Genomic DNA, 15,838 nt, shown 5'->3' on the forward strand with positions numbered 1-15,838 from the left:
CTACTCTTATATCGAATTCCAACTCTCAAGGGATCTTTTACATGCACGCCAATGTGTACACGGGACCTCGGTTTTTCGTCTCATCAAAATGACTAGACAGCTGTCCTTGTCAGGCCCTCCGTCCTGCATCACTGACAAGGGGGAACCACGCCGGAAAATCTGGATGAACTTTCTAGGCCAATGCAGGGATCGAACACCCGACCTCCAGGCTAGCGAGCCAGTGTCTTACCCACTTAGCCAACAAACAGAGGAAAAAACAATACTGAATACAAAGAAGCAAACGGAGAAAGTGCAACCTGTCTCGAAGACAATCGTCTGCTGATTGAATGACGTGACGTAAAGGCGGTAGTTTGCCAAATGACGTCAAGAGTTAAATGTAATAAAAAAACAATAAAAAAGGCGATAATCCAGATAAGGGTTAATAAACTATCAATTTAGGAACTAATCGAAATTATTCAGCTATGTAATTGCACAAAATATAATAAGTAATTTAATACACCTATAAGAAACGCAAATCAGGTACATTATGTTACAAGAAATCGTACTATAAAAGTGTATTTATATACTCAGCCAAATTAAAAACTTGACACTCGGGATTTTTGGGACTAGATTTTTAATATTTGGTTTAAGGCAACTATTTTAGTGTTATGTTGTGCACAGACGACCTTTACATCAACAGAAAGCAAGAATACGTCTCGCCGAAAGTCCTTGACATTGATAACGTTCGTGATGTCACAGTACCCTCCAAAATGAAATTCACAGACTTGGAGAACAATCGGAATAGTAACGGTTGTGGCCTCCTCTGGCGTCTCGTACTGCCACACAACGTCTTGTCATGGATCTCAGAACATTAGTAAACACTACCCGAGGAAGACGTCGTCACTGCTCAGCAAGAGCATGTTGAAGGTCCTGCAACGTCAGTGGTGGATTCACTTGCTGACGAACACGTCGACCCAGTTCGTCCCAGATGTGTTCAATAGGATTAAGGTCGGGGCTAAGCGATGGCCAATCCAGGACTTGGACACCGGCATTGTCTTGTTGAAACGTTAGTCCAGGCCCATGTCTCTGCATAAACGGAAGAAGAACAGGTTGCAAAATCTGATCCCTGTACTGGAAAGCATTTAAGTTCCCTTGGACAACAACAAGAGGAGAACGTCCATGTGCACAAAAAGAACCCCAAACCATGACGCTGCCGCCACCAAATCGGTCAACTTCTCTGACGCATACTTGAGTGTAACGTTCACCTCGTCTGCGGTACACTCGGACCCTGCCATCTGCAAATCTCAAAGTGAATCGAGATACGTCACTAAAGACAACCGAATTTCACTGTCTTTGAGTAAATCTTATGTGTCTTGTGACCCACACAAGTCGGTTACGGTGATGAAGAGGTGTCAATATTGGTCCATTATAGGGCCTCCGAGCTCGAAGACCAGCAGCCTGCAAGCGATTTCGAACAGTTTGTGCAGTTACCCTTCCACCAAACATCTCTCTACTTGTGGAGGTTGCAGTGACAAATCTGTTTCTAAGATGACGTAGGCTAATCGTATTGCTTGATCTTCCTGGAGTGACGTCACACGTGGCGCTCCCGCCCTTGGGTGGTCGGCAATAGTTCCAGTTTGAAGCACTCTCATTGTAAGATTAATTATTGTCTGGCGTGAACAATTAAGGCTCTTGCAACAGTGGCCACAGACTGACCAGCATAGAGCCTACCTATGGCACGTAGACGTTCTACATTTGAAAGGCGCGGCATTTTCTAACAAAGATGAAAATAACAATTTTAATTTGTTTTTCCAGTTCAAGTTACGTGTGCGTGTTCAGTTTAAGCAAACTTGCATCGATTGACCTCACGAGTTTGTGTTTGCACGTGTTTTTCAGGTTTTTCATCTTTATATGCTCAAGTGACCTTACAATTTTATGAAATTAAAGGCTTCTTACTACTTACTATCGTTAGAAACACTTTAAAATTTATTTGACTTACCAGAAAAAAATTTTTTTGTTGAAATTCATCAGTGTCAAGTTTTTAATTTGGCTGAGTATATAAAGGCATAAAATAAGGGCGATAATGGGTTTGGGTTTGGCAGAATTTAAGTCCCTTGTTTATTGTTTTAGCCAAGGGTTTTGTTTGGAAGTTGATACAGGATATTATGTATCTGAATTTTACGGTTTTTTTTTTTACCTAATTTAATCAATGTAAGGTAGTGCATCTATTTTAACATTATCTTTAATAGCATAGCTCATATTGATTATGTAAAATATCTAGTCTATTTAAATCCGCAATGCATTTATAAGTGTCAGTTTTGGTGTTGGGCCGAAGTTCAACTTCGGTAAGACTATTCTTACGATAGTATTTTTTACAGGTAAAAGCCATACAATTCTTCAGATCCGGTAACATAAATTGAAAAGAAATAACCAGATATGTTTTGCTATTTTCTTTCCATTACTTCTTCCCATCAGATACCAATCGTCTTTACTTCCGAGTAGACTATACTGTTCCTTCTCCATCTTTTCACTGGGGCTCCTCATTTTTGTTCGTCTTTATTGTTTTGTGCTTGATGCTTGACTGGCGGCGTTTTCTCGTGGCTTTTTTAAAAGTGTATGGTGAATGTCGAACGCTATTATATATTTTGGTTTACCTATTGACTGTTAAATGCGGTGCATTTTTAAGAGACGTAAAGCGGTGGGGCCGAAGTGAAAAGTGGGTCGGTTAGGAGGGGTTGGGATGGTGTAAAAAAGACACTTGTAAAAAAATATATATATATTGTTGTTAGACAATTTCATGAAGTCACAGACGTTTTGGGATAGTTTAGAATTCATGTGTCCATCTAGAACCCATAATAACTTGTTTTCTCGGTTGAACGATGATGCTTCTGGTTATGAGTGGTTAATAAATTCCTAGCCCACCAGTTTTGGATGATTTGGGAGGACTGGTGGGCCAAACTGGTAAGTGACCCATGAATCAGACTTTTAGCAAGCGTGAATTCCTGGCCCGTATCGCGTATCCGTATATATTTCGCGTGTGACGTCATCAATGTGTGTGTATTTCTCATACGTGATACGGCACACGGATACGACAGCACGTGTCGATCAGCTTTCATACGGAAAAGGTCCGTATAACATTGTCGTCTTTTTTACCGTCTTTTTGCTACTTTTAGAAGCTGAAATGTTGTGTTATAGCGTTTTTATGAATCTTTGTGTAGGCTATCCCAGAACACGAAGGTGTATATTTGATGTGATTTTAACCACGATAACGACTGGAATTTCGTCATTTATTTTAATGGGTTTTTCTCGGAATTTTCATACTTTTCCTGTCTGTCTGCATGCTGGTAGAACTACGTGCTAAATTTAGGGAGGTGGGACTTTGCAAATCTGTAAATGATTTTGTTCTATGGTAAAGGGGTACAAACTTTCTGAAATGATACATTAGTGAAACCAGAAATTGCTGTCGAATCGAAGTCGAAGATTTTTAATAAGATTCGACATTACATATTTTTTTAATAGTCCAGCGACTGTCGAACGACTTCTCTCCCTCCGGGTAATTGTAGGCCAGGCACTTGACAAGTACTGGTGGTGATGCTGTAATAGAACTAATATAGTTCAGCGACGCATAAGTACGCGACGCGAAAATCTGCCAAAACTCTAAAACTACATTGGCGCAACGTACCACGTATATATACGATACGGATACGTGATACGGATGGGAAAATTCCACTTGCCAAAAGTCTCTATTATGTGAAAAAATAAATGCCACGCATAATATCTGGTACATTTAAATACACGAAATCTTGATATTGAGCTATGTTCCTGTTGGAATTTTCCAAAACTTGGTGAGAGTGTCAGTTACGGATAGAACGAAGAATCTTATTAAGTTACAAAATTTCCGGATCATAGATTTCATGAATCCATGGCTACTGTCACAATAGTACTGTATACTAAAGGTTTGGGCAGAATTTTTCAAACGTGTGCTCAGGAGATATTTTGTCAGTGATTGAGGGCTAGCACAAGTGATATTGGTGGGCAATATTTCGGGCGGTGTATTTTAGGGGTTTTTTTTCTTATTTGTTCCAACCATGGACCTTTATGTAATGCATTTAAGGTCCATGGTAACAACGATGTCTATTAATCAAGGGAGACAAATCTAATTTGTACAGCCGACTTAAAAGAAATTTATCTAAAATAAAAAAGAAAGAGGTTATTCATAACCATAGTATTTAGGTTAGGGTAAGGTTCCATTGCAACACTGTACACTGTATAATAAACAAGTACAAGGATTAGCTCAGTTTAGTTCAATATTTTTCATTCTTTACAATGCTCAAGAGGTAATATTTTTATGTAATTCATAAATTAATACAATATTTACCAGGTAATTTTGATGCCTAAACACTGTGGTTATGAATAACCTCTTTCTATTAAAACCAGCAGTTGCCAGGCAAGATACGCCCACATTTTGCAAGAGATAGATAGAGAACTAGCTAAAAAAAAACATGCGATTTTTCGTACAATCAGGGGCCATAATCCAAGAAGTTATGGTCTGAAATGCGCAATATCGAAAGGGACTGAGATCTTTGGCATATAAAGATATATTTTAAGTTTTATCAAAATCGGACAAAAATTGTGACCTTTAGTGCGTCAACAACCTTCGTATTAAAAACTTGTACACAATTTGCGTACAAGTAGCAGCCATTTTGTCCTGCAGTTTTGGTGCGATTTTCACGAAATTCGAACTCAACCGTCATTAGGGTGTAACGGTGATACATTTAAACTTTTTTGTAAAATCGGATAAAAATTGTGATCTCTAGAGGGTCCACAAGATAAAAACGTGATTTTTCGTGCAATCAAGGGCCATAATCCAGGAAGTTACGGTCTGATATATGTAAATATCGACTGGAAACAAGATCTTTAGATTATATAAACATATGTTTCAAGTTTCACCAAAATGGGATAAAACTTGTGACTTCTAGAGTGTCCACAACCTTGGTATTACATACTTTTACACTATTTGCTTAAGAGGAGTGGCCATTTTGTCCAACAGTTTCGGTCAGATTTTTACGAAATTCGAAGTCAACCTTTATTGATGAGTAACGGTGATACATGTATATTTAAATGTTTTTTAAAATTAAATAAGCAGGTCAACAAGCTAAAAATGCCATTTTTCAAAAAATCAGGGGTCATAATCCACAAAGGTACGTTCGGATATGCGCGATTATTGAAAGGGACCAAAATCTTTGTGATATAAACATAAATTTAAAGTTTTATCAAAATCGGATCGAAATTGGGGCCTCTAGAGGGTCCACAACCTTGATATACCATATTTTTACACTATTTGCGTACGAGGGGCAGCTAATTTGTCAGGCAGTTTTGGTCCGATTTTCACAAAATTCAAACTCAACCGTCATTAGGGTGTAACGGTGATATATTTAAACATTTTTTTAAATCGCATAAAAATTATGACCTCTAGAAGGACCACAAGCTAAAAGCATGATTTTTCGTACAAACAAGGGCCATAATAGAGGAAGTTACGATCCAATATGTGCGGATATCGAAAGGAACCAAGATCTTTGGGTTATAAACATTTATTTCAAGTTTCATCAAAATCAGATCAAAACTGGGACCTCTAGAGGGTCCACAACCTTGATATACCATATTTTTTATACTATTACGTACTAGGTGCGGCTATTTTGTCCAGTAGTTTTGGTCCGATTTTCACGAAATTCGAACTCAACCAACATTTACGGTGTAACAGTGATATATTCGTATGTTTTTTTGGAGGGACCACAAGCTAAAAATGCGATTTTTCGTACAATCAGGGGCCATAATTCAGGAAGTTACAATCCGATATGTGCAAATATCGAAAGGACTGTTGGGTTATGAACATGTATTTCCAAGTTTCCTCAAAATCAGATGAAAACTGTGATCTCCAGAGTGTCCACAAGCTAAAAATGTGTTTTTTCATATCAGGGGCCATAATCCATGAAGTTATGGTCCAATACATGCCAATATCAAAAGGAACCGAGATCTGGGAGATAGACCTATATTTCAAGTTTCCTTAAAATCAGATAAAAAAGGTGACCTGTAGAGCGTCCACTAACAAATTGTGGCCGGACAGGGGCGACGACAATATACGTCCAGATGAATATGTGGGCATATAAAATGACTTCTTAACTACAGTACCACTGGAGATCACCACTTGCATTCACAAAGGTTTGGAATGTAAATACTAATATCTTTAAGCCCTTAAAAGACAACAATCTAGTTTGCCAATGGCTTAAAATTAATCCAATAGATCAACTATCTGCACTTAGCTTAGCAGCCAAGTGTTGACCAAACACATTAAACAGTGTAGGTAATAGGTATGTACATGTATGTAACAAGTCCAACATCGAGACATGAGATATGTATGTGAATACATATTTTATTAAGAATAATAATAAGCAAATGTATATAAAATCTTTAATTAACATTGTCTTGATTTAAATAAACTTATCCTAGATTACACTCTCATTATTTCAAATATAACACGTTCAATGACACTATGTTCCAAGGTAACAATGTTGGACCACAATCAGATCACAAAGAAAACAGAATTAGGATGTTAACTGAGATGTACCATACTACCATAAAAAAAAAAAGTCTTAGAAAATAAAGACACTAGAATGTGCCAGGTACAGTAGTTTTCTATAAGAGTTAAGACAAAATATGATACATCTAGCTAGTATTCAAATTATAGCAACAAAAGGATAAAAAGCAACCAATGGTAGCTGCTGAAAGAATAATGATTTTCGGTAATAATGACTAATGTTGAAGAAATAATAATTATTTACAAAAAGTATTAGATAAATTAGCTTTAAACACAGATTCAATCTTCTTTTATGTTCTAACTCTAAAGACAGGAATTAATATAGTTCTAGGATTTGGCTTAAATGTGATTTTTCCTAATTGTATCTTGAGATGCCTCTTACAACCTTATTTCCATGATAGTAGCGCCAAAACAAACTCGATCCTCTTTTTAATTGGTTCTGAGCATGTAAAGATTTCCAACAATCAAAAGAATTTTCATAGTATGGCATCCTTGGTGGTGAAGCTGCCATCAAACCTGACCCATTGACTGCTACAACATTACTAACAAGAACAAATGGGTAGGTTATATGTGAAACTATCAATCCACATGCTGCAGCTGTATAGGACTGCATATCTTTTTCTTGGACTATATATTTATTGATGAGCTGGGCCAGGAAGTTGGTGATCCAGACTGTTATTATTTCTCCTACAAGGCGAGGTAATAACCCAGCAAAGTAACCCAAGATTCCATCATTCCGATAAATTTCTGCTATAGAAGAGAAGATTGAGTCATATTTAGTTTCTCTGCCTACAAACTGAATCATGCTTCTCAACATAATGACATGGAACGGGTGGCCTACAATAATACCAACACAACGAGCAACAGTTTCTTGAGAAGTTTCTTTACAGAATTCAGACAACCACGTGACCAGTTGATCTTCATTTTCTGTTAGCTGGACTGGTGCCGGTTTCTTAGTCTTTTTATTTGATTCCTTAAAAGCGTCATGTAAGTTGTTTTGGATAGCATTTCCGATGGTTCCTGAAATAACTCTTGGGATGACACCTCGGTATAAACCCCAAAATCCATCCACTTTGCGAATATGACCAACGTACTTGAATATGTTTGGGTACACCCATTGTTCTTTGCCGAAAAGAGAAACCGACGGCTGTGGTTGTAAGGGCTCGAAGCCTACTTGCATTAATACTTTGGCATATCCGATAGGATGAAGCGTGGCAGTAACTGTGGCCCCTAAACCATACTGAGCAGCAAGCATCGCAGCCATTTTCAGACTTTAGCTGGTTACGTTTAATGGGAGGTAACTCTTTGTGTGTTTGAGTTATCTAACCCTTTTTAACCGATGTTTACAGAGGGAGCTTATTTTTAGTATTACACGTGTTTCTAAAAATAGTTGTGTGAAAACGCTGACATACAATTTTCCTTTACGTTTTCACTGCATTTCATCATAAAAACAATATACATTCAAACAATTCTAGAAGACTATACAGCCAATAAGAATATAATTCAGAAAAGAATGTAACTGTGTTATTAGGCGTATATGACTGCTGTTGTTTGTGGCTGTGTTTGTCTTCTTTCCTTGATTTTTTTAGTATAAATTAAGTAAGTTAAATTGCCTATACATAAACATATCGCTGTATGATTAAATATTTTTTAATTATTATTTTATAATATGTGGTATGTAGGATGTTTGATTTAATAATAAGATAAAAAAAACCCATGTTATCAATTGTATAAATTATAATATTATAGGGCTGTTGCAATAATTGCTTAGTAATAATTTGAAAAAGTGTTTAAGATAAACAAATAATCTCTTTCCTTGACATTCTAGTTGAACGGTACCGGTAACTTATAAATTATACTGTATTTGCAAATTCCTGGGTATTTATACATAGGACCAACAATATGAGTAGGAAAAGATGGCAGCTGATTTTGGCTTAAACAGGCATTTTTAATAGCTTTATAATGACCCGTCTAAAAAGAATGTCAAAATGTCAATGAGCCTGTTTTTTGTTTGTTTCAGTATTTGTTTAGTCATAGAACTGCTATGGTTTGATGCTAAGTCTACCCCCCCGAACTTGAAGATTCTGTTTCTTGAGAAAGAGTACAAAGAATGGACTTTTTGATAGTAAACACGTCATTAATTTCACAGAAAAAAATCTTGAAATCTTGATGTGCTTATTTTTGTGGGGGCTGGCATATGTTATCTTGCTCAGCGAATTAAATGCCATATCTGTGATAAATCAGGAGCCCAACTGATAAGCTTACTACACAGATAACCAAATTATAAATTTATAATTTTCTGTTTTTTATAGACACGGTAATCATGACTTCAAAATGTATTTTCCATGATGATAAAGTCAGCTTTTATGAAGTATGTAAAATTATCCAGAAAGAAAAGATCATTTGTAAAGCATTAGTGGATAGATATGCAATGGCAATCTGTTCTTGTAGAAGAAATGGTAAGAATATAATGAAAGTATTTTAAAGAGGGGTGGTTCTCCGAAATAGTCACACAACGATGATTAGTGACCTGGCAATTAAACGAATGAAAAAGTCTGAGTTTTGATAGGATTCCTCCTCAGGACTAACCAAGCATTCTCAGCAGGTTTTAGGAACAACCTCAAAAACATTTGACCTGTAGTGTGTTTATAAGGTTTTGGCAACTGGTGCAATAACTCTTATGAAAAGTTGTTTCAATATGTGTCCTCCTTAGTCTGAGCTGACAAATTCCATCTAATAGTAGTTGGAAAGAAAAAAAACAATCTCATAAACTCTGAAGGTTTCGCCGACAGGGACAGTAATTTCTGGATTACACAACTCTGGATGTCAATAGGGTTCCTCTTCAGGATTAGCATGAACAAGTTTGAAAAAATAGTCTCAAAAACTCTGACCTTGTTTACAAGGTTTCATTGACAAGGGCACTTACCTCTTTGAAAAAATCCAAGCAAGTTTGAATTATTATTTTTCAAACACTCAGACATGCAGAGTGTTTACAGGAAATGTGGGCCTATAGAAAAAAGAAAAGTTGTCCCCTTTCCTGTCACTTTATCAAATTTCAAGATGTAAGAGGTGAATAAAAATATTGAATTTGTATGATTGAAAAGTTTCTCATTCCCTGACTATATCGATTTGAATATTTTTCAAACTGTATTTATTTATCTTACAGCAAGCAATGTTAATGAGGATAGAATAAATTTTGATATGGAAGAATTACAAGTTCAAGTCCTTACAAAAATGTCAGCGAAACAATGGGATGAGAACAATTTGAAAATCATAACTAATTATATCCATGGTCTCCCTGTCGATGAAGAATTCAACCAGAGTGTAAAGATGTTCCTGAAATTTCTTAGTGATGCATTCAGTAAAGATTTTACAATGTTAGAATCTCATTATAGAACAAGGGTAATTAAAGCTGCATCAAAATCTGTTAAAAACATGAGTGCAAATAACTACAACTTTTTTATAAGGAAAAAGAAACGGAAAGCCTTAATCAAAGCCAAAATAACTGTAACATTATTTGGCGGAAATACTAAATATTTAGAGCAAGATGAAGCGATTGGAAAACAATTTAGTGTGATTGGTAAACAGTTTAATTGTATTCTGTCCATAAATGGAGAGGAGACTGGAGCTTATATGGATGAAGATAAAACTTTATCAGTTTTAAATGTATGGTGTAATGATCGTGAATCACTAGCCGCAGCATCTAAAATATTGGGGGAAGTGGCACAGAAAATACAGACTATACACAGCAAGCCTAAGAGACGGGCCAGACGTCATGTTGCAAGTATAAAAACTAGGGTAAGTATATTTGACTGAATGTCTCTTTAACACAGTACATCAAAGAGAATGCAGTTCAACTGCCCAGCAAGAGATAGAGAGAGAAAGAGGTTTAATATCCACTCAATACACACTAGGGGAATAGAATATGCTGTATTGCTATTGTAATAATTTGTTGTGTGCAGGTGTGTTTAGCAGTGTGAGGAAACCTGAAAACCAGGAGAAATCCCACATGATTGGCAAGTGACCCTAATCCTTGGCACGTATAAGCTTAGGATTTAAAACCACAACACTTACATTGATGTCAGACCTTATCATCCAAAGCATGGGCTGTACATTAAAATGTCAAAGTTACTGACAACATCCTGCACAACAACAAGATTCATTTATTTTTATTACATGTATGTACATTTTTAGGACCTTGCTGTTTTCTTACCATCTGTACAATTAGATACTTCATTTGTTAGTTATTAAAACCAAAAAAGTTACTGACAACATCCTGCACAACAACAAGATTCATTTATTTTTATTACATGTATGTACATTTTTAGGACCTTGCTGTTTTCTTACCATCTGTACAATTAGATACTTCATTTGTTAGTTATTAAAACCAAAAAAGTGGGAACAATGTACAACTAATATATTTTTATCTCTATTTTATTAAAGGTGGTGAATCCTGGTGACTCAAGAAAAGAATATGATGCTATTGGTGAGATATTCAGCATCCTTCCATAAATGTACTATTAATGCTCCCACTATGATATGTAATATTATGTAGGTCTCAAAATGTAATGTAGCATTGTTGACCTTGATTCTGTGAAGATGTTTTTGTTACTTGTTGGTGTGATCACCATATACATTCACCTAGATGTATCATCCTCATGTCATATAAATAATAATAATATGTATGGTATTTTTTCAGATATAAAATATGATTTATCAGATAATTATGAACTGAAGAAATGTAGGTCTCAAAATGTAATGTAGCATTGTTGACCTTGATTCTGTGAAGATGTTTTTGTTACTTGTTGGTGTGATCACCATATACATTCACCTAGATGTATCATCCTCATGTCATATAAATAATAATAATATGTATGGTATTTTTTCAGATATAAAATATGATTTATCAGATAATTATGAACTGAAGAAATTTAAACAAGGAAAAAACACTGGGTAGGCTTAGCTAATTTATTCTAACATTATTTTAATTATCAGTTTTACATTGGACCTTGTAAATAAGGTCTGTTGTTTTACAATACTCAATAAAGCTTATAATTGTAATTTAATAAATAAAGAATGGATTTCTTTTAAAGGAAGTTTGTAATTTAAAAATATGTGAATTAATATATCCTGCAAAAAAACCCATTTAAATTAAGATTGGACTTTCAACAACTTTTACAGAAAGAATAAGGTAAAAGTGAATGTTTTAAAAGATGGACACTGTCGACATTGTAGAAGAGCCTTTGACACTCTGAAAAGTTCAAACACAGATGGAGATTGTCAGTATCATTCAGGATATGTAGGTATGTAATCTCTGTTTTATTATTTGTATATTTAATAAATGTTAAAATACCCTCTGCAACCCATAAGCACAGATACATGTATATATACTTGATACTGTGAAATGGAGGACACCGATGATGCATGGTGTTTTTGACATTGTTGTTTTCAGTTAACATTAAAAATCAAAATCTTTAATTTAATCTCATATCTCAAAAAATAAAATTGAGATCTGTAGGTATCTTAGTACAGTACCTCCTATAGGACTTCTTTCTTGTGTGTTTGTTTCTTCGTGATCGTAACAAGACTACAGCATAAATAGTTTAACAACTTTATTGCTAAGCTGTAATGGCTTTGCAGGTTCCTCGTTCTCAATAATAATGGCTGCTAGGAATTTCTGAATGAGTTCTGATCCAACTCGCTCTACACAATAATTTATACCCCCTAATTTCTGCCGGTCTTTGATAACCTTGACGTTAATTTCCATCTTATGTATGGAATAAACCTCTTTATTTCCCATGACTAAGAGAGGAGACATTACCTTATTTGGTTTACCAATCATAGGTCAATTAACAGCCAGAATTTGATGGATATTTTGACAATGATTATGATTTAACCAAAATATCACTGTTTTTTATGTATAACTATAAATTCACGTTCATTAAGTACGTGTGGTTTGATTCTATAAACAGAGTGAAGCAACAATTTTGCAAAGAACCAAAATTGTCTCAAGGACTAAAGTGTTACACTCCATAGTTTGATATGTGAAAGTAATGTACTTATGGAATAAATTATCTAGAGCTCTGAATGTATTACCTGTATGTTTCTCAGAGCCATTAGTCAGTACAGTGTATTGTATTTTCAGTAACTGGATATGGTATTGGTGGTTATGAATGGAATTGTTGTGGACATGTATTAAGGAGATCACATCCTGAAGTTGAAGACTACAGTGATAATGGGTAAGTTTTGTATTGATATTTGGCCAGTAAGTTTTCATCTTTTCTCAATATTTCTAAAAAAAAAACTTGAAATCATAAAAACATAAACATAATATTATCCCCAAAAAATCATACAAGACCTCTATTTTTATACAATGAATGGTCTAACTTCTTCTTGGTCTAAGGACATTCCTTTGTAGGGCATGTTTAGTAAAGTGCGTTGGTCAAATCCAGATCAACTACTACCAGCTATGAAACCCTGAAATGCAGAAAATTCAGAGAAATATTTGAAAGGCTTTGATTATTAAGACATTCTATGGCTGTTTAATCAAGTCTAAAGTTATGATTGTTCTGTCCTAACAGGCCGAGACTGAGCAAAATTAAATAAGATTATACCCTTAGATGTCAATGAAGTGACCAACCAAATACACATAAGAAAACAGTGTCTAAATTCAATTAGATTGTACTATGTGATACTTCACATTGGAAGCGGAGTGGGTGGATGAATGGTTTAACATATGCACTTTAGATCATAAGGTCTGACACTGAGTCAAGTGGCAGCGTTTCGATTCCCTGCTAGTTCGTGACCAGGAGTAGGGTCTCCTGTCCTACCTCGTGAGTTTTCTCCGGGTCCTTCAGTTTCCTCCCACTGCTAAAGACCACTACATGCAATCGAATTATTGAAATAAAATTGAACCATATGTCAGCCCTGAAATGACCTAGTTTGTGTGGAGTGGACTTAAAACACCTCTCTCTCTCTCTCTCTCTCTCTCTCCATGTTAGGTTCTCTTTAATCAACACTGCTACATAATATTTACCTTTGGAAAGAAAAATCTTCACAGTAAAATATCAAAAATAATAGATTGGGTATTTTGATTTGATTTTTGTCCTTTTCAGGTGTACAACTGGGAGACATTTGTGGGTACCTTATAATGATAAAAAAGATAGTAGGCTTAGAAAGAAGACAAGTGCTGTGAAATATAATTAATGTTTTTATCGATTAATATGTCTGTGATATTTTCATAATTTATTACTTTTGCATTTATTGGGCTATTTGGGCACCAAATATAAATATTTATATCTGTGAATTTGTTGTTAATTACTATTTTGTTATATTTATGGTTACATGTATAATTTTATAACACAAACATTTATGTATCTTAATTGTTGTTTTGAATTAAATTTAGTTATGCAGTATCATAAGTTTTACATTCATTATTGAGATAAAAGAAAAAATGATTTCACATTAATGTGCATTGCAGGCTTGCTTCGCCTGTGCATTTATTGGAGTTATTTCCCTTCAATCATCTATCCTGAATAGAGGGTGGAAATTATGTTTTAAACCTACTCAACACCAACAAGGTTATTTTATTTCAGTAATTCACTTGCAGGAAGAGGATTTTAATAGTGGAAGGAAAGCAAAGAACCTGGCCCCGAGTTCACAAAGCATTCTCAGACTTAAGTTGAGAATTTGCTCAACTTTCAATCACTGTTTATGAGAAATATCTTTGATCCAGATACACAAAACTTTGCATATAGTTTCTTATTGATATATCTGATACATTAAAACAACAAAATTATTATAAAGGGCTATATTTTAGTTAAAATAAGGTGAACAATTTTAAGTAAATTCTCAACTTAAGTCTGAGAATGCTTTGTGAACTCGGGGCCAGGTGTATGCAAATACACTTGTTATGATTTAAAGCATTAAATCACTTGTTGACACTCAAACACACTCTACCCTGGAAGTAGGCATATAGATGTAAAAGAATTCTAGGGCCTCAAAGTCTAAGGCTCTGGATATCAGCATTGAACAAACTATAAACACAGGGCTCCTCACAGAATTTTTAACTCACTTCATTAAGGATTTCAAATCGCAGTCATTATAATTGGACTTTTGCATTTAAATAATGGTGGTTGTGGTGGGGGGGGGGGAGAATTTTTTAACATATAAGATTCTTTCCATTTCTGTAAAAATCATGGGCACATTTTAACAATTATTAAGCCATTGGACCATTTCTAAAAAAAACCAAACATTTTTCTGAAATTGGTATACTCAATCTGATGGTATATAACATCTTTTATTTCGGTTTAACCAAACAACATCGTCAAGTATGTCAGTCTTTTCTATGAGGTTGGTCATTAAAATTTTTGTCTTATGTGCTTTAGATCTAGACTCATAATATGTTACCAATAAAATCGTGTATATACCTTTTTGAATGGGTAAATAATAAAATTCTCATTTTGCATTGGATTTTGTGTTGATTTGCTTTGTGTAACAACGATCTGTCCTCTTTGAAAATTCTGTGTCTACAGATAAAGCCAGCTCCCCACTAAATGGCAATTTACTTAACAAATTCCATGTATCTTTTAAGGAGTATGATTGCAGAAAGTCGAAATTCGATGAGACAAATAATATGAATACCAACCATGTTAAATTTGGCTTTTTTAGTGTTACAGCTAGTTAAAGCACTACTAATTGTCAATGCATTTGACTGGATTTGACTGCTCAGCCCATCAACTTTTATCTAATCATGAGAGATCAAAACCAGCAGTTGGCTGATCTCCAAATATGACCCACAGAGATGTCATTAATTTGTGTAAATTATATAAATTTAAAATACAGATGTGACGTCATCCTTTGATGTTGGTGTACCATTAATGTGCCAAGCGTACATTATTTATACTAGTAGCAATATTGGACCCGCATGACGTATTTCATTGAAATGCACGTGCTGGATAGTGTCTATATTTTAACTTGTCTAATGGTTTTGTGCAAGACATTGCGTAATAAATAGATATTGCCCTTGTGCTATTGCACTTGTACAATATCAATATATTACTTAATGTCTCGCACTCGACCATTAAACTACACTTAGACAATCTATAAAGATGAATTTTGCCAAACACAAAGTACAAGAGTCTGTAATATTGGGGACATCTTATCATTGAAATACAAAGCACATTATAGTTTAAATTCATTTCACAAAATCATGTGACCATTACTATGGTTACCACAATGTCTTCCCCCATTAACAGAAAACAA

The 15,838-nt window shown here is 34.9% G+C and overlaps 3 protein-coding genes across 3 annotated transcripts in view; 2 read left to right on the forward strand and 1 right to left on the reverse strand.

Moving 5' to 3' along the window:
* LOC126816666 (uncharacterized) overlaps positions 1 to 15,838 on the forward strand; it is a 142,554-nt gene that overhangs the window by 95,365 nt on the left and 31,351 nt on the right. The gene's annotated exons all lie outside the window — the stretch shown is intronic.
* LOC126816671 (mitochondrial carrier homolog 2) lies at positions 4,274 to 7,883 on the reverse strand. Its single transcript, XM_050543394.2, has one exon. It carries the CDS (start codon positions 7,836 to 7,838, stop codon positions 6,930 to 6,932), a length of 909 nt encoding a protein of 302 aa, XP_050399351.1. The 5' UTR covers positions 7,839 to 7,883; the 3' UTR covers positions 4,274 to 6,929.
* On the forward strand, positions 7,951 to 14,713 carry LOC126816670 (uncharacterized). The gene is made up of 8 exons (XM_050543393.2): positions 7,951 to 8,173; positions 8,887 to 9,033; positions 9,741 to 10,372; positions 11,018 to 11,060; positions 11,464 to 11,527; positions 11,756 to 11,877; positions 12,720 to 12,813; positions 13,690 to 14,713. Exons 2-8 carry the CDS (start codon positions 8,898 to 8,900, stop codon positions 13,778 to 13,780), a joined length of 1,182 nt encoding a protein of 393 aa, XP_050399350.1. The 5' UTR covers positions 7,951 to 8,173; positions 8,887 to 8,897; the 3' UTR covers positions 13,781 to 14,713.

This window comes from Patella vulgata, chromosome 3, assembly GCF_932274485.2.
Source record: "Patella vulgata chromosome 3, xgPatVulg1.2, whole genome shotgun sequence".
In the NCBI taxonomy this organism is placed as follows: Eukaryota; Metazoa; Mollusca; class Gastropoda; family Patellidae; genus Patella; species Patella vulgata.